Source organism: Phyllostomus hastatus, unplaced genomic scaffold (genome assembly GCF_019186645.2).
Source record: "Phyllostomus hastatus isolate PE091 unplaced genomic scaffold, TTU_PhHast_1.1 phas_contig_58, whole genome shotgun sequence".
NCBI lineage: Eukaryota > Metazoa > Chordata > Mammalia > Chiroptera > Phyllostomidae > Phyllostomus > Phyllostomus hastatus.
In genome coordinates, this window is record NW_025333916.1 from 29,346,434 (window position 1) to 29,369,532 (window position 23,099).

General features: G+C 37.4%; 2 protein-coding genes across 6 annotated transcripts in view; one reads left to right on the forward strand and one right to left on the reverse strand.

Annotated features, from left to right (window-relative positions):
* DIMT1 (DIM1 rRNA methyltransferase and ribosome maturation factor) lies at window positions 1-11,060 on the forward strand. Of its 2 annotated transcripts, XM_045847756.1 has the most exons (12): window positions 1-217; window positions 551-624; window positions 1,917-2,003; window positions 3,947-4,008; window positions 4,091-4,184; window positions 4,272-4,321; window positions 5,382-5,505; window positions 5,635-5,727; window positions 6,596-6,660; window positions 7,310-7,373; window positions 8,425-8,531; window positions 9,985-11,060. In XM_045847756.1, exons 1-12 carry the CDS (start codon window positions 139-141, stop codon window positions 10,025-10,027), a joined length of 942 nt encoding a protein of 313 aa, XP_045703712.1. In that variant the 5' UTR covers window positions 1-138; the 3' UTR covers window positions 10,028-11,060. The 2 variants fall into 2 exon arrangements, with proteins under 2 accessions (XP_045703712.1, XP_045703713.1); XM_045847757.1 differs by lacking the exon at window positions 551-624 and having other exon boundaries at window positions 17-217.
* A 1,651-nt stretch (window positions 11,061-12,711) lies between these two features.
* Window positions 12,712-23,099, reverse strand: part of KIF2A (kinesin family member 2A) — a 70,025-nt gene continuing 59,637 nt past the window's right edge. For all 4 annotated transcript variants that reach the window (XM_045847753.1, XM_045847752.1, XM_045847754.1 and 1 more), the window contains 3 exons: window positions 18,495-18,596; window positions 16,073-16,208; window positions 12,712-13,607 (listed from right to left, as the gene is read on the reverse strand). In XM_045847753.1, coding sequence (XP_045703709.1) covers window positions 13,522-13,607; window positions 16,073-16,208; window positions 18,495-18,596 — 324 coding nt within the window. In that variant the 3' untranslated portion in view covers window positions 12,712-13,521. The remainder of the gene's footprint in view (window positions 13,608-16,072; window positions 16,209-18,494; window positions 18,597-23,099) is intronic.

The window sequence follows — 23,099 nt, forward strand, 5'->3', positions numbered from 1 at the left end:
CTCCCCCGCTCACCTACCCCACCGAGCTGTGAGTGGTGTGGTTGGTGCGGGCCCTGAGACCCACGTGGTGCGGAGATTTGAGTGGCCAGCTTTGGTCCTCGCTGACTTTCAGGACTTTTGGGTCGGCTGGCAACGAAGATGCCGAAGATCAAGTCAGGGGCGAGCGGCCGCCGCCGCGATCGTCTGCTACAGCGTCGCGAGCTGAAGAGTGCCGGAGGTGAGGCAGCCAGGCGGGAGCTGAGGTCGGATTGGGTTTTCAGGCAGGACCAAACCTGGGGCGCGGACGGAGTTCTAGGCCGGGGCAGTGGATCCGGACCGGACCCGTGCTCCTGGAGCGCGAAGGTCTGGGGATTTCGGGGCGTCATCTGTGGGCCCTGCTCGCTGTCTCTGACTTCTTTTCCAGAAAAAGGATGGATTTAGTGTGTCAGTCCCGGCTCCAAGTATGACGTTGATGCTTCTTGTCCACCAACCCGCTTTTTCTTATCTGGGACGGTCTAATACCTATCGAATTTTAGTTGGGAAATTAAGGCTGTTTCATGTTTTCTTTCAGGACTCATGTTCAACACAGGGATAGGGCAGCACATTTTGAAAAATCCTCTCATTGTCAACAGCATTATCGATAAGGTGGGTGTGGAAAAGGAAAAGGAGGTAGTTATTGGGTAATTATTATTAGGAATATTTAAGCACTGAGAGAATGCCTAGCACAAAATAGATGCTCTATAAAGACTTGGTGAATTAATTGAAGAATTGTGTAGGTTTCACAAACTGTCTTTGCCATGATTTGCGTCATTCTGTGGGTCTGGATTTCTACTGGCCCCAACTTCTTTTTCTTTCTATAGGTTATTTACTTTGTAGGTGGACATTTAATTCCAGATTATTATTATTCCCCAATCATTTTTTTCTAGGCATCATCTATGACTATTAGTTTTTATTTACTCCAGAGCCTAAAGATATGTCTAAACTAACATCTTAGGAATTTTATTCCCCCCCACCCAAGGAAACTTATATAATCCTGTTACACATATAAACTCTTTGGTGTATTCCTCCTGTATGGGGTACTGATGTTCCCATATTGTTATGGACGATTGGTTGCTAGAACACGAAATATAGGAGGTGCAGATTACTTTTATGGCTACAAAGGAGGAATCCTGGAGCTGTGGAAAGGGCATTACACAATTAAAGGATTTCATCTGGACTTTCTGTTATTTACAAAATGAGTGTAGACCTAGCTTTTTAACATTTTTGGTTCATGGATAATAGCTGTGGACCCAGAATACCGTAGCTGTGTACAATTTCTGGTTACTCCTACATCCCTGAAAACATACATGGGTTGAGACTTGAGAAATCCTGGTACAGCATGCTATGATTCTCAGGCAAGGTCATTATATAGAGTCCTTTCCAGTTTAAACTTATTAATTACAGAGTTGGTAACAAGATGCTATTGAAGTCATTTTCAAGGTAGAAAGTAGAATGCCAATCCCAGAAAAAACTGCTGTTCTGCTTTTTTTAAAAAAAAAATTTAAATTTATTCCTTGATTTAGAGAGAAATACAGATGTGTTGTTCCACCCAACTTCGCACTCATTGGTTGATTCTTGTATGTACCCTGACCCAGATCAAACTCACAACCTTGGTGTATCCGACAATGTTCTAACCAATAGAACTAGCCAGCCAGGGCTGTTCTGCTTTTCTGACTCCTAAAGTTGCCCCAAGTTAGGATAGGTGTCAGTTTTCCATTTGCACCAAATGTTTGATAATTTTCTTAAGCATAGATATTATTAAGGAATTCCTAAAAATGGAGTTAAAATAAAATCTATTAACTGAGCACTTTCTAGCAAAGATACTCAGATGTAAAATAAGTTATGTGTTCAGTTGTGCCAGAGAAACTAAAGTGCTGGTTTGGTGGTTTTATTTGCAGGCTGCCTTACGACCAACTGACGTGGTGCTGGAAGTTGGACCTGGCACTGGCAATATGACTGTTAAGTTGCTAGAAAAGGCAAAAAAGGTAAAAAGGATTTCATGTTTGATATCAGAAATGACTATCTGAGTAAGCTCAGGTGGTTTACAAATATATATCTCTTTTAATTAATTGCTGTTATTTTAACAGTAATTCTTGATCTTTTGCTAGAAACTTTACCTGAGAAAATATGGGTGAAATGGGTAAAGATAGTCAAAAGACTTCTAGTTATAAAATACCTGGGAATGTAAGGGACAGCATGATGACTTTAGTTAACAATACTGGACTGTATATTTGAAAGTTGCTAAGACAGATCTTACAAGTTCTCATCATAAAACAAAAAATTTGTAACTGTGTGGTGATGGATGTTAATTAGACTTATCTTGGACTATATACATGTTATCATTATATTGTATATCTGAAACTAATATAGCATTATATGTTAAATATATCTTAATTTTTAAAAATGGATTAAAAGAGCCCAGACCAGAGTGGCTCAGTTGGTTGGGTGTCATCCCGCAAAACAGAAGGTCACTAGTTGTATTCCAGTCAGGGCACGTGCCTGGGTGCAGGTTCAGTCCCTCGTTGGGGCACATGCAAGAGGCAGCCAGTCCAGGTTTGTCTCTCACAGTGATGTTCCTCTCCCTCTTTTCCTCCCTCCCTTCCTCTTTCTCTAAAAATAAATAACAGCTTTAAAAAAATAAAAATGGATTAAAAGAAAATATGAGATTATATCAATCAGGAGAAGAGAAACCACATTAGATATTTCAGTACAGGAAAATTAATATAGGAATTGGTTACATGGTTGTTACAGGACTGAAAGAATAAAATGAGAGCTTTGAGGTATTCCAAGATTAATAATTGCAAAGAGCAGCTATCATCTCTGGGCTCAGAGAAGCAAGTAAGAAGGTTGGAGTTATCATAACCTAGAACTTTGGTGGAGATCTGAAGAGCTGCAGCACAGGCCCCTGAGTTTAGGGTGCCACCCGACCGCTGCTGGTACCTTCTTTGTCTCATGGCTGACCCAGTGTCCAATTAGATGGAACCATTGTTGTGTCCTCTGGTGGAAGCAGGTAGCTCATTTTAAAGCACTTATTTGAAGAGAGTTTAATGAAGAGACTACTTACAAGTTGATACTTTTGTAATGGTGGGAATGGGGTTAAAAGGAACCAGTAAGCATTAGTGAAAGACCCAGGGACTAGCAACAGCAGGTAACAGTTACCATTCAAAGGACTCAAGGGGCAAGAGGAGGAGGGAACTGTGTTACTGAGCCACTGAACAGAGGCCACTGTCAGAACACCTGCAAGGCATGGGCAGGCCTTAGGAAAAATTCAGCCTCTGTCCTTGTGCCCTATGATGCCGGTTCCTCTCACTGGCTAATCCCAACCAGAAGTCAAAGGGCAAGGGAGCTGGTCTGCATCACTCTATGGGGCACAGGGAAGGCTGCAGAGAGGAACTGAGAGACAGGCAGACTAAGCAGCACATATATCTATTCCGTAGACACAGTCTTCCTGCAAGACATGAAACCTCAGCTGATAGTGCATTAAAATTACAATTTCAACATTACCTCGTATCACTTTACATTTGCTTCAGAAATTATCTATTGTGTTTACTATGGACTTAATAGGTAAGAGAAATGATGTATTCATTCTAGCAGAAGTTGTCTTGAATGCCTCTGCATACAAGACATCTACATGTCTAGAACATTTGCTGCACAGACTTCTTGTATATTTTTTCATCTTCAGTTCCAAACCACAGAGCCTGATGAACATGATAATTCTGTCAATTATTTGGGTCAAACTCTCTAGGTTACCACATTTCTGGGTGGTGTTTTTTTTTTTGAAGTGGTAGAGAACAATTGAAGGAATATTGATGATAGAATTGGGGAAAAGAAGTTTCATTCATATAAATCCTATAAGGTTTACTATTGAGATAAGAAAAGTTTTATACTCCGTAATCACTCTAAAAAAGTTTTTTTTTTCTCAATTAAGGTAATTGCCTGTGAACTTGACCCAAGGCTAGTAGCTGAACTTCACAAAAGAGTTCAGGGCACGTGAGTATTCATAATAGAATTAAAGTGCATCTCAGTCTCATGAAACAATATTCTTTTTTAATTATGTTCTTGTTTTTATCAGACCTCTGGCCAGCAAACTGCAAGTAATGGTGGGTGACGTGTTGAAAACCGATTTGCCATTCTTTGATGCTTGTGTGGCAAATTTGCCTTACCAGGTATGTCTTCAAATTGTCAGGAGCATTATATTAAATGTTTCTCTGGTGTGTCTTTCCCAGAAATAACCAGTTAATTCTCTCTTACAGATCTCTTCTCCTTTTGTCTTCAAGCTGTTGCTGCACCGGCCTTTTTTCAGGTTTGTGACAACTACCAAAGTGACTGCCAAATCTTAGAAAGATTGACGGTTTAGGCCATGAACACACACAGCCAAAAATGAAACTTAGTTCAACTGAAAAACTACTGGACAATTTGTTTTTGTAGAAAATATCCATTTGTGTGGAGGTCTCTCTCTCTTTTTTCAGTTGACAGTTATTTGGGGAAGTGTGGTGTCAGTCCCGCTTCTGAGACCAGAGGACCTTTCCCTAGTTTCTCATCCCCTTGCCATTAACTCAGGTTACACTTTTCATTGCCTTATGTCTACACAATTGCAGTGGTCTCCTAAGGTGTCTCCAGTATAGTCCAAACCAGTTGCTTTCAAACTGCAAGTCAAAAACCCCTGAGTGTTCATAAAATAAACTCAGTGGGTCACAATTTGTTTTTTTTAAATGACACGGAATAGAACATATCTAAGGATATTAAGTACATGTGACCCAGGTGATTATAGTTTTACAAAAGTTTTTTTGTGTTACCTAGGTTGCAATATCAAATGTATTTATTAGTGTGACTTATAGTCAAAAAAGTTTGAAAGTCAAATCCCAGCTTTGAAGATAATCTTATGTTTAAGAGCCTCCGAAAGTCTTCCCATGGCTTGCTGAGTTAAAAAAAAAACAAAAACCCACATTCCTTAATCTGGACAACACTGATTTCATAACCTTCTTTAGCACTTCTGTGAAGGTGTTTGTTACTCCTGCAGGGAATTTGTCTACTGAGCCAATTTTGTTTGTTTGAGTTTTGTTTTCCTAGAATGGTGATATAGACTGGTGCTGATCTGAAATACTTTCTCATCTGATCATTGAGGGCTTACATTACCAAAGGGTGAGAGGTGCAGCCATTATAAAATGAAAAAGCCAACTGATCATGTTGTGGTAATGAAGCTAAGGCTGAGTATCCTCCTACTTTCTCACCAGCTGGACTAATTACCATGAACTGTAGATACTGTTTTGCTCTGTTTCCTGCCCCAGAAAACCTGTCGAAATGCAAACACATTTATAGCTGAAAGTAACCATTTTCCTTATTCCTTTCTGCTGTCTTTTTAGATGTGCAATACTTATGTTTCAAAGAGAATTTGCTCTCCGACTGGTTGCAAAACCTGGAGATAAGTTGTACTGCAGACTCTCAATTAATACACAACTGTTAGCACGTGTGGACCATTTAATGAAAGTAAGTGACCGTTATTGAAATAATGTGACAACTCGTCCTTGAGCATTTGGGTGTGTCTTCTGTGAGGAGAGTGTATTTGATTACTTAGTTATTTTTGAGAGAACTACTTAAACATTTTCTGGTTAACAGGTTGGGAAGAATAACTTCAGACCACCACCAAAGGTGGAATCCAGTGTTGTAAGAATAGAACCTAAGAATCCACCGCCACCTATCAATTTTCAGGTGAGGTTAAAATACTAGGTCATTCAATAAAGAGGAAAAAAATGTCCAAAGTGTAAGATGTGTGTCTATAGCAACAGAAAAATACTGATTGAACCTAAATATCCTCACTGGAAAATGTTAATCATGATGCATCCCTCTGATGGAGTAGAGGGAGTAATTTGAGTCAAGATAGTTGTGAGGGTCACAAAAGTACACAGAAAATGTTTGCAAATGGGAAAAGGATTAGAATGCTGTTGCATTTTCCTAAAGATTATAGCTGCAGAAAACGTGTCTCTATTTGAATAAGACTTGGAAAACACAATAAAGTGAAAATAGTTGTTATAGTATTATGGGTAACACTTTTTCGTCAGAATTCTTGCTTTTGCTATTTAAAAAGAGAAGGAAGCCCGTTCACCTGATGTAAAGCCTTACTGCAATCACTTTGAATAAAAACGTGATTGCTTTTGTTGTCAATAACTGGTGGTAAATGGAGTGCTTTGTCAGTTACCCTTTCCAAGGAGGTTAGGTATGTTGCCCAGGATACATTCTGAATCATGTTTGTTCTGAGTCATGTGTTTTGAAAAGGCCATATGACAGATGGCCTTTAGGTGCCAAAATGCCACGTTGTTTTTTGTTCAGATGTGGAACAGTTATGTATTTTTTCTGATTTTTAGAATTGAGGATAAAATATTCAGTAAGGTGTACGAAAGTTCAAAACAGTATACATCTTACTTTTGCATATGTGTCAGCCAAATCAAGATAGGTAACATTATCACTCTAGAAGGTTGCTTCCAGTTTTATATATTATATTAAAAAACAGACAAAATAGTCTCTCTCAGCCCTAGAAAAAAAGTTTGATGTTTTCTAAGAAAATATCCATCTGTCTCAGGAATGGGATGGCCTGGTAAGGATCACCTTTGTTCGGAAAAACAAGACACTGTCTGCTGCGTTTAAGTAAGTGTTCCACTCATTTAGAGCGTGCTCCGGACCTGTGCTCCCGACACCGTGCTCGCTGCTGGGGTTGGGTCCTCTCCCTGAACAGATCGCCTGAGCAGAACAACTGTCCACGTCTGGATGCACTTCACCTTTCTAACTGACTTTGTACTTTGGGAGGCAGGAGAATTTAATGAAGAAAGTTCCTGGAGTGGGGAATTAGATCAGCTATAATAGTTTTTTTGGTAAAACAGGAAAATAAAAAATGACCACACATCTGCCTAGTTTTTCCCTGGAAAAACGGCATGACGACGAACCCCTTCCACATTTGCGTTTGATTCATTTAATTTTATTAACTTAGGAAAATGTAACAATATTTTGGGGCCTAAGGGTAAAAGAGGTGAAAGCCATAATTTTAGATTTTGTGTGCGTGTGGTGATGTTTTGTGGAGAGTCTAGAATTTACTTAAAAATTTGAGATGTTCATTAGGACGTTACTTTTAAAATGTTAACTATGTAGTTTGTAATTATTTTGTAAGTTTAAGTATTCAACACCTTTTTTAGTTTATTTCACCATATGAAACATAGATTTAATCTTACCATAAACGGAAAGGAAATTATTAATAATCTCTAATTTTATGATAATAATAGTGATGTCATTTATGCTACAGGTCAAGTGCAGTACAGCAGCTACTGGAAAAAAACTACAGAATTCACTGTTCAGTCCATAATACTGTAAGTATAAGATGTTCGTGATTTCAATCATTTGAGTTTTAAAATGTCCTTATTTCTTTTCATCTATCATTAAAAGATTAATTTTGTATACTCCAAAGATGTATATTCTGTGGAACAAGTCTAAGCAACCTCCATTATTCCACTATCTTCTTTAACCATGGATAGTTCTTTTAGCCATAGATTCAACTGAATCATTTCCTCAGAGGTCTAGGCATGTGCAGCTTGCTCAGCTTAAAATAATTGTGACCATCCCTTGTTTGTTGCTCATATAGCAATTATAAAATTATGTTTCTCAGTAACTTTTTAATACCTGGATATTGATTAAAATATAGACTGACTGGATTTCTGGTTGTGAGCTTCATGCCTCTGCATCACCACCAGTGCGGCATTTCCTTTAACCAGTTTTGTGTCTGTGAGCACACATATGCATGTCCACATGTAGTGGCCATGTGGTAACTTACTAGTTCTTTCAAATTAGCTAAGCAGGGCAGATAGATAAAAGCAAATTTCCTTGTTTTTGGACTCAGATGGTTTACTATATCACATTGCTACCTCCATTTTCTTTTATGGATAAAGTCATTCAACATTGCCTAAGAAAATAATAAGCTAGATGAAAAAAAATCTTTGGATGAAAAAGGTGAAGTATGATATATTTAATATGCCTTAAGGGTTAGAGAGGCCATCTCTTAGAGAAAAATTAAGCTGGTATATAAGATTTGTGCCAAGAAAAAGAGTTATTTTAAAGGAGTAAGAACTGCTTTAAAATTTAGTTTACAGCTGTAATTATTTTGTTACAAAGTACTTTGTGAAGCCCAAAACTAACAGAACATTTAAGAAAGAGGGCAATATACTTGATTAATTAATTCAAGGTCTTCCAAGTATTTGGTATGTGCTGAAGATCACTTAGAGATCCAAGTTTTATCTGCACAAATAGGCTTTCTAAACTGTCATGGACAGATGGTAACTACTTTATCACTTACTGAACTACAGAAAAAAGAGTCAAGGTGACTTCATTAAAGATATGTTGTTCATTTATTCTGAATCTTGATAGATAATACCAGAAGATTTCAGCATAGCAGATAAAATACAGAAGATCCTAACCAGCACAGGTTTCAGCGACAAGCGGGCCCGCTCCATGGACATAGATGACTTTATCAGGTAATTACATTTTTCTTTTCCTACGTGTTTACACTTCTTCACTGTGACACCTTCAGATTAGAAACTTAAAGGCTTTTAAGTGGTGTGAGGTGCTACCTGGGAGTTATTGCATAGCACTTCCATGGCACAGAACAGTGTTTGGTGTAGAAGATGGAGGCTAGTTAGCTGCAGCGGAATGAACGTGTTCTTTAAGAACAGTAGTAAATAACAGTCCTAGCCTGGAGATAGCCTCTAAGTCTGTGTGTGTTGTGGTGTGTGTGCTCCTCTCCTCTGGCCCCCTCCCCTAACTCCATTCATGGTCTATAATAGTTTGTCTCTTCACACAGCTTGTGAGACAGGATTAAAATAAAAATACTTGTAGTTGGACTTCTAGTTATTCTTTATTGGGTATAGCTATTGTTAAATAGACACTAGGCACAAAATAGTTTCAGTTACAAACATACCTGGTTATCATTTCTAACAGGTTTAGTGATAGTGTTACTTGTTTTACTTGTTTTGTAATTATCTGGGCAGTGTACACCAATTTGTTTCTGTTGAATTATACAAGTAATTCTCATGAAAGCAGGGTAAGGCTTCAATTACCCAGGTAATTATTAACCTGTACTCACTGTTTTTAATCACTTAACACTGATTTCCTAACTAATAAACTACCAGTTACTGCAGAAGTTTTTGCCATTTTAGCTAATTCATTTTTAAAGCTTCCATATTCTAGGGACTGAATAAAGAATGAGGGTAGATTGTTACAAAAGTCATTGAAAGGTTTCACTTTTTTAAGCTGGAAACAGTTCTATGTAACTGAGACAAATAGGGTTTGTATTTTATATTGGCAGGTTAGTAATACTCCTCTTTGTTAGATGTTAATCTTAGGAGTTAAATATTTAAGTGCCTATCTTTTTTAAGACATTTTAACCAATCTTGACCTATCCTTACGAGTCATCCTGAAAATAATCTCAAGTCTAAATAGAAATATTTCATCTCAATTCCCTTCATTCTCACCAAATTTCTTCACAGCTTGTAAGCATATGTAGTTTGCTAACTAGGATCTAAGTATATAGGTATACAGATTTGAACTTGTGTAACAGTGAGCTCAGAGAAAGAATAGACATACGTAATTAGCTCTTCATCTGTCTCCTGTCCCTAATTCCAAATAGGTTCTTGTTCCCTTACCATGTTGAAACAAGTACTAATGACCTGTTAGGTCTGGGATAGTAAGAGGTAAGTTCAAGACACAGGCTATGACGAAAGCACCAAAAATGTAGTCTTAACCAATATATATATCTTATAAATTTTGTTGATGAATAATGTGCCTTTGATGACTAGTGTTGGTTGTGGGTAAGCTTCAGAGGTTTGCTGATGTGTTCGTGTTTTAGAATTCATAGTATGGGAACTATATGCAGTTATGCGCTACAAATGAGCTTTCCAATACCATCTCATTTTGGTTTCTTTTTTTCAGATTACTACATGGATTCAATGCAGAAGGTATCCATTTTTCTTAGGTCTGGAAGACAGAATTTTTCAAACTCAAAAGAAACTGGAACTGTATGTTTTTAATAATTTGAGAAGCTGAAGGATGCTTTTCCTCCATTGGGACACTGTGACAATTTTTTAATATTACTGTTGTTACCAGTTATTACTCTGCATTTCTAAGGTAGTTAAGTAAGTCAGTTTAAGTACCCAAATTTTTTTGGTTTGGGTTTGTTTTTAGTATCTTACATAGGCCAGAAGCCAATCTATACATAATTATCTTCAAGTTCAAGAGCCGCAGACACGCACAACTTTACCCTTCAATTTACCATTTCTAACACGTTTTATGAAGATGTTACTTTTCTACTTTCTGTGGTATATATTACTGTGAGGACCTCTTTAGACTTTCAGCTCTTTAGGTCTTTATCCCTCAGGTGTAAGTTAAAATACGCTTAACTGAGTCACGTGCCCACCATACCACTTCCTTGTTGTTCTTGTGTATAGCAAAAACAGTTTTCTTAAACTGCTTTAATTTTGTTTTGTTTACCCTACACAACTTCTTTCATTGCTTACCTCTTTAGCTAGCCTGTAACATCAGCATATACACAGGGGCTTTGGGAAAGCTTGCATCAGCTGAGGCCATGTGGTGCCAGACGTATTACTTCTGAGCACGATTCCTGTAAATGAGGAGGCTCAACTACAGTGTGAAATGAAATATAAGATGATACAATTTTTTTTCTTGGGGAGATAGTCATAGGTTTAATGAAATTTTCCAAAGGTTTTGTAAATCAAAACGATGCAAAATTTAAAATGTCTGCCCTTTGACTTCAAAACAAGCAAAAAACCTCAACCAGTCTTTTTCCCACAAGTATATCTCTAACTTCTGGATGATTATTTTAGGGTATTTCTGAAATGTATGGTTGAGAATTTCAATAGATGTCATAACCAAGTCTTAATTAGCTACTATGTTTTAGTCATTACCAATGTACTAATTGTTAATGCACTTTGTTAAAGAATTAAACATGTTATTTTATTTATATAAGGAAATAAAAGTATCTTCATTGATATTTGGCTTTCTTAATGCCTAACTTAACAGAAGGAGTGTTTCCAAAGTATTTTAACAAAAGTATACTGAGTAAACCTAGAAGGGAAATCGTTTACCTAAACAGATTTTTTTTAAAATATGACTTCAAAGTGATATATTAAAATATCTCTATACAATGAAAATATTGTATGTTCTTAGCTACTTATTAATAGTGATATCAGTTTTCAAGACTGAGAAGGTAAAGAATATTTGTTTAATCCAGATCCAACAAATTATTTCTTAAATAGCTGCATCAAGCTACTTTTGCTATATAAATATTAAATATACTTAAGAGTAGGTTTTTAAAAATATCACAAAACTACTTCTCAAAATTCCCTTGTATTATCTCTTCTTACTGGCAATTTTTAAGATTTAATTCAGCTTTTCCTCTCCACCCTAGTAACTGCTGAGTTTGTCCCTTTTTTGACCTCTAGTTTTCTCATCTGTAAAGCTGAAGGACTGGATTACACCAGCAAGATCTTTGCTAGTAACTGGTTGTTTATATATACCTTGATTACTGGTCAGAATGAAGCCATTACAGGATAAGGCAGCAAATTTGGATATAAAGGGACTTTCTAGAGGTCTAACCCATCTATTTTAAACAATAAAGACTAACCTGTTGTGCTTTACAATGAACAAGCTCAAATCTTTTTATTGCCCTTTGAAGGTTGGTTAGGCTCAAAAACTAACTTTATAAACGGACTCGGCAAGGTCAATAGTAACAATTCTCCATTATTACTCTTCTCTTTGAAATAAACACAAATAGAACATATCTTAGAGCTGCAAGAAAACCTGAGTCCCTTCCAAAACAAAGGTGATTATATTGAAAAAAATTATCTCTAAACTCATTCCATAGATTCCATTTATTAATAAGCACATTGTGAAAATCTACATTTGTTCTAGATTTCAAGTTTACAGAGGAGCATTTCACCATGGTGTTAGGATTTCCCACAACTACCCTCTGAGTTCTATGAAGTGAAGTAGGGAATCTGGCTCGTGTGACTCTATTCATAGTTTCCCTTTGGCCCATATGAATGAGCTAGTAGGTACTCTTGGGAGATTTTTTTGTTGCTGCTAACCTGCTCCTGGACTCTCCTAGGAAACTGAGAGAAACCTCCTAGAGAGATATATAAATTGTTTAACAAAATATTTACATGAAAAGTGGCCAGTTTTCTTCCTTGGAGTAGCAATCTGTAAAAATAAGTGCTACCATTTAAAAAGTAGCATACCCCTAGACCAATTTGTTGGTGAGAATCTGGTGATTCTCATCAAGTAACGGTGAGACATCACATGTTAGGTAATAGATGGAGCCTGGATTAGAGATCTGCCTTTTAAGGCGAAGTCAACTCTTTTTAGCTTAATTCTTTTTCAAGGGAGTTACATACTGTCTACACTTGGCTTAAACTAACAGTTCTATTATGGACTACTTTCAATGTATTATGTAAATGGCCATGCATCAAAAGCCAATTTCCTTTAACAGTACATTTAAAAGATACATTTTAGGGTGCTAATGGACACTTCAACTTAAGTAATGGTGTTGGTAAGGAGCAAATTGCACTATTAGTCTTGTTAATAACACACTGGAACACACTGCATATATATGTATTATCCTAAGATAAAACTCTTCTCAGAATTTCATTACTTTTTATTATACACCAACTAGTTTATATTTTAGTTCTTTACAAAGAAAATGCTAAGAAAATTATATCCACATGTTATATGTTTTAAAATCATAATTCCAGATTTCTTTACATATAAGATGGAGTGGTCCAGCAGCTATGTCCACTGTCACAGACTTTAGTTCCATTCAATAATATGGCACATCCTGCAAAATTAACTAGTAACACACAAAAAAATGTCTCAAATACAGTAAAAATGTACACACAATAAAGGTAATTTACAAGGACAAATAAGGAATGTAATTTAACTTGGCTGTGCTTCAGAAATTTAGGGTTAATAGCCTTAGTCAAGGCACAAAGCAGGAATAGGTGAGCACAGCTGTCTCTAGGAGTGGGCAAGGTATGTACAATCACATATGAGGTATGCATGCACGCAAAGAATTTAAAACTGCTCAGTCTTGCTACAGAAATTGAACTGAGTTAGGAAATGCGGTGGCTGCCCCCTATTATTCACCCTTGGATCAAGTCCACAATCTTACTTCATCATACAGAAAATAAAATTGGCAGGGATCTCTAAAAGTAAATCACTATTTGGGTAAATGAAACAAAATGCTTCACCATCCCCAAATCTTCGCTGTGCCTCCTGAACTAGAAGCATTTTGTAGACAATGTTGTGTTTCACAAAACTGAAATGTCATTCAGGCGAAGGGACGAGACATTTCCCACAGACACTTTACATTCCCAACTCTCAAATGGCCCTTACAGCTGAACCTTGTGTGTTAAAACTGAGGGTTCTAGGGATCCGTTAGCAGCAAATGCCAATTTAAAGGGCACGGGGTCGCTTCGGGTTGATTTGCTTGCTGGCCTGTTCTTCTTCTTGTAGAGCTGCACGAAAAGATTTCACTTTATCTTTGAAAAAGAAAAGAACGGGAAGTAAGTATTATGTTACATGCAATCGGTATACAACTTTAGGGGTCCTATTAAGTCAGCTCTTTTATTTCATAATCTTAACATTTTTCTTTTTGTTCTTTCTTGTCCAAAAACTGTAATAAATACAATGTTCAAGTATACCGACAGTCTCATTATAAACTCCTGGAAAATATCTGCTTTTTTCCTATTGTCAATAGGTTTCTGTTATATGGCACATTTTATAGTGTTCAATTTTAATTCACTTACATTCCTTTGGAATGCAGACAGGCTATACATGTAAAATATGTACAGTCATGTCCAAAAGGAAAACTATAAATGTTATTAAACTGTAAAATAGACATCTCTCAATGTCAGAAAATTTCTGTTCTCAATTACTATTTTACCTTTTTTAAAAAGTAATTTGAATCAAAAGAATATATATCATGTTTCCTTATCAGGGATTGTAAAAGGCAGAGGGAAGGGAGATTACAGGATAATGCCTTTCTTGGTCTTAGAGTTCGATCATACCATCGACCATGTACTGATTCAGAGTCACGGAAGAACAAAAAAATAGGTAATTAAACTGGCAGAGGCAAATACCAGCTATAAAGATGAGATACCGTCCTATAACAGTGCTTCTTAACCAGTGTGATTTCTGCCCCTCCCCTCCGCTCTGGGAACATTTGATACTTTCTACAGACATTTCTCATTGTGAAAGCTGGAGTCGCGACCAGGATGCTGACAAGTTGCGCAATACATAGGCAACCCTCAACAGAATATCCAACTTAACATGCGTAATAATGCAAAGGTAATGGCCTTCTCAAGAAAAGATACAAATTTCCTTCCCTTCTTCAAAACTATAATGATGTTTTTTAAAGGTGACTTTTCTAAAATTTAAAAAGGAATTTAAGGATTCTGGATGTGGTGGCTGCTAATATAGTAACTCCCAAACTTATTATATTAATACCAAAATTATTTTTGGATAGTAAAACACTGGTTTTCTAAGAAAGGACTGAATAATACAATATCTAGATAGTGATTTCTGATAAGTAATGGATATGCTTGAAATACATGAATTCTGAGAAAATTAAGGAAATCAACTAAATTGAATGCTACAGACTAGCAGAAAAAATAGAATACATTACGCTCTATCTTCTGAATAAAATTTGTGAATTATGGCAGATTAGAAAAATGATCAAAACACTTTAAATCCAGGCTTGAGTATAAAGAACATGAAAAATAAAAGTAAATTTTAGAAACTCTACACCTGCAAAAACAATTCTGAAACTGGGGAAATGGTCACTGTTGACTCCATGGGATATGATCTCAAATAACCAACTTTACAAAGAACCTGGCTTGAAAAATTAAGCAGCTTGTTTGGTGCGAAAAACTAGCAATTTCAGTCTCACTTCCTGTTGTGTTACATGTTCACACACACATGATGGCTCACATATAAATAAAGACAGCTAATTTGCCAATGCCTAAGATATTAGCACATATAATAAATGCATATCTGAAGCTGCAAGTAAGTTAATTAAAAAGGCCAAACAAACATGATGTGGGTAAGCCACACACTTCCCTTCCTAAGCAAAGAAGAAAGGATATCTGTCTTGAAATCTTCCTCTTTTTCAAAACCAGTGTTCAAAGGGAAAACATGACAGAAGATATACTGAGAAGAAATGCAAATAGGAGACTACAAAATGATGACCCTAAATGTTGGGAACCACCCTGTCTGGTATCAGGAGCTGTAACCCCCACAGCTAAGGCTGAGTGAGAGACCTTGGGACCATAAGCCACTAAGGAGACAAAGCTTATCTCCCTGGCAGGGGCACCGCCTCTGCCCCCTTTATACTTCACCCTGCTTGGCCCCGGGCGGATGACTGGTTAGCCAATGACAGGTAAGATTCCTCAAGGGAGGGACAACCTGAGACAGGTAAGGACTTAGGGGACGATAGAGAAGGGGTGAGGGACCTTCACCCCTTGGCTTTGTCATAGCCTGTGTCCTCATTCTATGTAAGAAGCCTCCTAATCTCTTGGCCACCTTTCTTCTCCAAGCAGATCATGTCTTCGTAGACTTATTCTCATCCTCAGTGGAGGGAAGGGTTCTGTGGGCGGAGCACCCCACACACCTAAATAGATTTAAATTCTGAAACCACTGACCTACTAAACTAAAAACACAAATGGGTATATAAAATTTACAAACTTCTTAAAATAAATTTTTCCTCTATAATCATATCTTTTCAAAACACTGAAAGAAAAAAGATGACTAGAGAGCACTTGAAATAATTCTCCATGCTCCTTTTTTAGAAAAACCAGTGTTTGTGGTGTGTCTATATACCTTTAAAAACATGTTAAATGTTACCTACAATTTTCACTTAAGATGTCCTCTTGCAGTATGAAATCCCCCCACTAAATATATACATATATATATATAGCAGATTTCAAACACTAAAATGAAGAATTACCCCGCAGCTCTGTTAAAATGTCTATTTTTTGCTCAAGAATAGCTTCAAGTTGCGTAGCATATGAATCTACGTCATAGTCTACTTCTTCAGTCATCTCTAGGAGAGCCTTTTCATCTTCTAACCATCGAATAGATTCCTAAAAAAACAAAAATTCAATTAAGCTAGTAAGCCTCATAGTAAGAAACCAATTTACAAATTTTACATATCAAACATACTCAAGATGATATTTTCTAAAACAATAACCATAAAACATCTTTACTTACAGAGTAAAATTAAATATTTCTAGATTCAAACACATATGATAGACCATGCAAGATGACTTCATTTTTATACTTTTATTCTACCTTATATGTGTGTGGGGGCTGGGGGGGACACAAGGTAGTGGATACAAGTCTCAAAACCTGAACAGCTATCACTAAAACAGGGAAAGAAAGGGTGTAAGAGAGCTACTGAGCAATTTAATGAAGTCTATGGCAGCCTAGAACTTGTAAATTATTTGAATTAACACATCCACTTGGAGCATCACAGCGGCTAGGCCAAGAGGTACCCCTAAATTCTAAACACTAGTTCTTCAAAATTATTGTAACGATAAGGGACCAGTGGATAGTGGATCTTAGAAGAGTCAAATGAACCACTAAATAGTAGCTACTCACTATTCATAAGTTCTTCAAGGAAACTCCTCATGCTTAAATGATTTCACATATGTGGAATTTATGAATTTTCTAGCAATGCCTTGAATCATCTGAGTTATTTAACAAGGTGAGATCACTCTGAATTAGAATTTTTGGACGTAAAAAAGGACAACTGCCTAGCTTTTTAAGGTACATACAATTTGAATTTTCTAAACATCAGTGCAATTTAATGGCTAATTATAACTAGACTATGTATCATATGGCAGAACTCATTAACCTAGCTATAGATATGTATTAGACAACTACATATGTTTCAATTAAAACACACCCACAGTCCAGAAGTTTTTCTTCCTTCAGCTACACAATAATTTAAAAATAAAACCTTACTTTGAGAAATGGCAGATCATAGTATGGAGGAATAGTAAATGGAATTGTAAAAAGAATACTGGCTTGAAAGTCAGAACACACAGTTCTGCCACTAGTCAAAGAACTTTTAAAATCTGTCATAAAAGGCAGAGTAGGAAATGGTCTTTACACGACACTCTGTTCCAAAAGGGCACAATTTTCTGAAAACTACAAGGGTCCCTTCTTGATTTAATCTAAACACCGTCTCTAAAGTGATTCTCATAAGGGTTCTACTAAAACTGTAATAGTTTTAATAATGTATATACTGTACTAAAACAGTAAAACTGTTTCTTATATTTTTGAGCCCTTCAACCAGGTGCTTGAATGGCCTAGAGCTGAGAGGCACATTAATAACTGTTTACAGAAGATTTCTTCAAAATCAGAGAAGGAATACAGGTCAACAGGGAGAGAGTGAGTTACTGTTCACTCTTTTTCTCAGAAGGTATTTACAGTACTGTAGAAAGGCAGGGTGAGGGGTAGGGCTGCAGAGATAAGCCAGCTATACAGTCTCCATAACAATGTCCAAATGTTCTCACTTCTCCTCACTTCCTCATAGATACCACCTTCCAGAACATTTTCTTGTTTAAAGGGGCAGGGGGAGGGAAAAGAGGATCATACAGTAAAAGTGCTTCTAATAGACTGAACACACAATGAAATGAATACTGTACCTACGGCCTTACTGCTACACCCCTCATTCATCTGCCACAGACAGCTCAGTCAGAGCCGTAAGTCTCCCTCCTCTAAAGCATTCTTCCTTTTCTGCAAAGACCGATACTTCCTCAACTGCTCTGATACCCTCTACTTTTAAAAAATTACTTTATTTTTAGAAAGCAGGGAAGGGAGGGAGAAAGGAAAAGAAACATTGGTGTGAGAAACGTCAATGGGTTGGCCCTCAAACACCCCCAAATGGGGACCTGGCCCACAACCCAGGTTATGTGCCCAGACTAGGAACTGAACCAGTGACCTTCTTCTTTGTGGAATGACACCCAACCAACTGAGCCATTCTGGTCAAGGTGCTCTGAAACCCTTTAAACGAATTTTTCCTTCCTGCTGTCCTGACATGAAGACACTCCAATATACTGACCTAATATGAAAAAAAGGGATATTAGCGGGCAGAAGTTCACACCTTCTCTAAAAATGGACAACTGACAAAAGAAAATAAACCAGGAGAATGGTAGTAATTAAACTACATCTTTAAAGAAAGGTTATTTGTAGCCACCATTCATCATATTCAAAATTTGCCATGTCCTATGCCCTACAAATATACATCTGCATACCTATAAACAAGTGTTTTACTAGATTTGCATGGGAGTCCAAAAATTAGGACAATTTGTAGTTAGTTTCTCTGAAGAAATATCTGATGAAAGGTCCTGTCTTGTCTTTACCTGGAACACTGCCCTGTGATCTTCCACCACTTGTTCTTCCATTTCTACCATTTGTGAGACGGCTTCATGGAAAGTAAACAGTTGTGGGGAAACCTCTTCTTCCTTAAAATAAAATTAGTTTTAAAATTAGGACAGTTTACATTTTAAACGTTATTTGAGAAGTAGGTTTTCTATGTCATTTACAAAAATATATTTACAAACTGAGGAAGCTTGAATGGTAAAGACTCCTAAAATACACTATGAAAGGCAAAGCCACAATCTCTTTTTATGGGTCAAAAATATTTAATGTAACATTCAAAAAGACAACCCAAACTTAATCATATCAGTGAATATTTTTCACTCAGTCCAAGCGCATTATTGAAAAATTATCCCCGCAAAAGAACTCTCTTTTAGAATAGTGGAACTTTTCAAAAATACCTTTATTGCTGACCTCAGTATTATTTAATTTTCACTAACAATATAAGTCATACATATGTCTTAAGTTTCTTTTCACCAGAAGAGAGATGTATGTTTTTCAAGACTGTAACTATCAAATTGGTACTGTCAGGTTTTAATTCTTATTAAATCTTCTTTTTAATATATTTTATTCATTATGTTATTATGGTTGTCCCATTTTCCCCCCTTCACTCCCCTCCACCCTAGCCTCTCCCACCCACATTCCCCGCTTTAGTTCATGTCCATGTGTCATAAGTTCTTCAGCTTCTACATTTCCTATACTATTCTTACCCTCCCCCTGTTTATTTTCTACCTACCATCTATGGTACTTATTCTCTGTACCTTTTCCCCCCTCTCCTCTTCCCACTCCCCTGTTGCTAACCCTCCATGTGATCTCCATTTCTGTGGTTCTGTTCCTGTTCTAGTTGTTTGCTCAGTTTGTTTTTGTTTTAGGTATGGCTATTAATAATTGTGAGTTTGCTGTCATTTTACTGTACATATTTTTTATCTTCTTTTTCTTAGATAAGTCCCTTTAATATTTCATATAATAAGAGCTGGGTGATGATGAACTTCTTTAACTTGACCTTATCTGAAGAGCACTTTTTCTACCCTTCCATTCCAAATGAAAACTTTTCTGGATAGAGCAATCTTGGATGTAGGTCCTTGCCTTTGATGACTTGGAATACTTCTTTCCAGACCCTTCTTGCTTGCAAAGTCTCTTTCAGGAAATCAGCTGACAGTCTGATGGGAATTCCTTTGTAGGTAACTATCTCCTTTTCTCTTGCTGCTTTTAAGATTCTCTCCTTATCTTTCATCTTGGGTAATATAATTATGATGTGCCTTGGTTTGTTCCTCCTTGGGTCCAACTTCTTTGGGACCCTTTGAGCTTCCTGGACTTCCTGGAAGTCTATTTCCTTTGTCAGAATGGGGAAGTTCTCCTTTATGATTTGTTCAAATAAGTTTTCCACTTGTTGCTCTTCCTCTTCCCCTTCTGGTACCCCTATAATTTGGATGTTGGAACGTTTAAAGTTATCCTGGAGGTTCCTAAGCCTCTCATTTTTTTGAATTATTTTTTCATTCTTTTCTGGTTGGATGTTTCTTTCTTCCTTCTGGTCCACTCCATTGATTTGAGTCCCAGTTTCCTTCCCATCACTACTGGTTCCCTGTACATTTTGCTTTATTTCACTTAGTGTAGCCTTCATTTTTTCATCTAATTTGTGACCAAATTCAACCAATTCTGTGAGCATCCTGATCACCAGTGGTTTGAACTGTGCATCTGATAGGTTGGCTATCTCTCTTCATCGCTTAGTTGTATTTTTTCTGGACCTTTGATCTGTTCTTTCTTTTGGGCCATTTCTTTGTCTCAGCATGCCTGTTATATAGTGAGGGGCGGAGCCTTAGGTGTTCACCAGGGTGGGGCAACCCAGTCTCTGGGTTGTGATACTGTGTGGGGCAAGGGTCTGAGAGAGAACAATGGCACTTACTCAGCTCTCTGCCAGATTTCAGTCACTTCCTGCAGTTCCCACAAGCAAACTGGGCCCTTCTGGTGCTGATTCCCATGTGGGTGGGTTTGTGTACATTCTAGGGCCCTGTGGGTCCCTCCAACGAACTCTCCTGTGAGCCTGGGATTTCCTCCCAGCACCTCAAACTCCACAGGTGTTTTCAGTCAGTGTTTTGAGGCTTTATTTCCCCACACTGGGACCCTGGGCTATTGGTCTGTCTAGCTCCCCAGTTTTGCCAGGTTTATCTGTGAGCGAATGTGGGACCGCTGGGTCCACCAGCTGCCTTGTGCGCTGCACCTGTCCACAACCCACTGCCTCCCTGGGTCCGCCGGCCACCACTTTGCTACGACTAGCCACCCAAGTCCGCCCCTCCTACCAGTCTGGATGAATGTTTCTTCAAGTCCTTGGTTGTCGGACTTCCACACAGTTCAATTTTCTGTCGGTAATGGTTTTGTTTCTAAATTTTTGTTGTCCTTATTTTGGTTGTGCGAGGAGGCACAGTGCGTGTGTCTACCTATGCCTCCATCTTGGCCGAAAGTCTCTAATTCTTATTAAATCTTAATTTCTAATTTTTTTTTACTGTCACCTTAGCCCTAAATGATGTTACTGCATTTGTCCATTTCCTAAATTTTGAATTACAGTTGGCATTCAATATTATTTTGTGTTAGTTTCAAGTGTACAGAATAGTGGTCAATTTTATAATTTATAAAGTGATTCCACCCAAGTAATTTTAGTACCCACCTGATACCATACATAGTTATTACAATATTATTGACTATATTCTCTATACTGTACTTACATCCCATGACTATTTTGGAACTACCAATCTGTAGCTCTTAATCTCTTAATCCTTTTCACTGCCCTCCAAATCCTCCCCACATCCGGCAACCCTCAGTTTGTTCTCAGTATCTATGAGTCTGTTTTATTTGTTTTTTCTTTAGATTCCAAATAATAAGTGAAATTATATGGTATTTGTCTTTCTGTTTGGCTTATTTCACTTAGCAGAATACCCTCTAGCTCCATCCATGTTGTCACAAATGGTAAGATTCCAACTTTTTATGGCCACGTAATATTCCATTGTACATATAAACCATGTCTTCTTTATCCAATCATCTGTTGATGGGTACTTTTTTTGCTTCCGTATCATGGCTATTGTAAATAACACTGCAGTGAACACAGGAGTACATGTATCTTTCTGAATCACTGTTCTGGATTTCTTAGAATATATACCCAAAAGTGGAATTGCTGTGTTGTAAGGTAGCTCTATTTTAAATGTTTTTTGAGGAACTTCCATGTTTTCCATAGTAGCTGCACCAATTTGCAATCCAACGAACAATGCACAAGGCTTCCCTTTTCTCCACATCCTTGCCAACATTTGCTGTTTGCTGATTTTTTGATGATAGCCATTCTGAGGTGATATTTCATTGTGGTTTTAATTTGCATTTCTCTGATGACTGGTGACACTGAACATCTTCTCAATTATCTATTGGCCATCCGCATGTCCTTTGAAGAAATGTCTATTAAGGTCCTCTGTCCATTTTTCAATTTGTTGTTCTTTTGAGTTGCATTTTTATACACCAATGATGAATTCTAAATCATGCATTAAGGTACTAGATACTTCTACAGCCTAGCCCTGGGGCAATGGCTCCTCTGCAGCAAAGCTAAAGCATGTGCTCACAGAAATGGAGTGGGCATGGCAGGTGGTGCATTCTGCTGTGGCAGCATCATGAGCATCTGTCTACATGTTGCGGGCACTACTGTCATTATCCCAGTATTTCCTTCAGTACCTGTTCTCATTAATGCTCTGCCTTGTGGATCAGCTGAGAGTCAGCTGTCCCAGGCATTCAGACTCATGACCTCTGGGCTTCAGCACCAGGGTAGCAGCTTGAAAGGCACCAGTGGCTCACAAGAAGGAAATGAAGTGTCTGGCATCAAGGCAAGAGCTGGGGGATAGCTTCCTTCCAGACAGAAAGGCAGGCATAGGCCATTGTCCCTTTTCTGAGACTAAATTTCACTATATATTTTGCTTGTTTTTTTTTACAGAAATTTTAATTGACAAGTCACGATTTTACTTCATCAACAAAAAACCCACATACATATACAACATATTTGTATTTTGTTCCTCCATCAAGTCAAAACGTCTCTGGCCTTGCTTTGGAGCATCTTTCCCAACTCCAATAATGGCTATAATTTGTGCAAAATATTGCTTCAGCTTACTCCACATTGTTTTATGTGAGTAGAAAAAGCAACATTTTAGAACTAAAATACATGATGATAAATATATGTACATATTTTGGCTAAATAATATAAGTAAATATTTGATTCATTCATTAGTAAGCTATCAACCCTGAAAGCCTCTATAATCAAGTTGACAAAGAAGTTTTCATCTTCTCTTTGGGAAAAGAGGCATCTGGTTTTTCATTTTTTAACAGGATATTCAGGCATTATATTTTCGTATTCTCTCTCTGATAAACACACACTCAACCATCTTTACTCATTGTATCTACCCACCTCCCCCACCCAAGCCCAATGCCTTTTCTTTCTTTCTTTTGCTTTAAGATATCATGCAAGTTTGTAACACTTCTATGTAGCCTACTCAGAATATTTTTTTGTCTATACAATTAATTCTAGAATTCTAATGCACTTGATTGTCCTCCTCTAGTTTACC

What these genes read in the sequence shown, in the direction of transcription:
- DIMT1 (XM_045847756.1), top strand. Translation starts at nt 139, where the DNA reads ATGCCGAAGATCAAGTCAGGGGCGAGCGGCCGCCGCCGCGATCGTCTG. An exon ending in TGGCAAATTTGCCTTACCAG is followed by an intron (nt 4,185 to 4,271) that starts GTATGTCTTCAA and finishes TCTCTCTTACAG; the next exon opens with ATCTCTTCTCCTTTTGTCTT. An exon ending in GTGTGGACCATTTAATGAAA is followed by an intron (nt 5,506 to 5,634) that starts GTAAGTGACCGT and finishes TCTGGTTAACAG; the next exon opens with GTTGGGAAGAATAACTTCAG.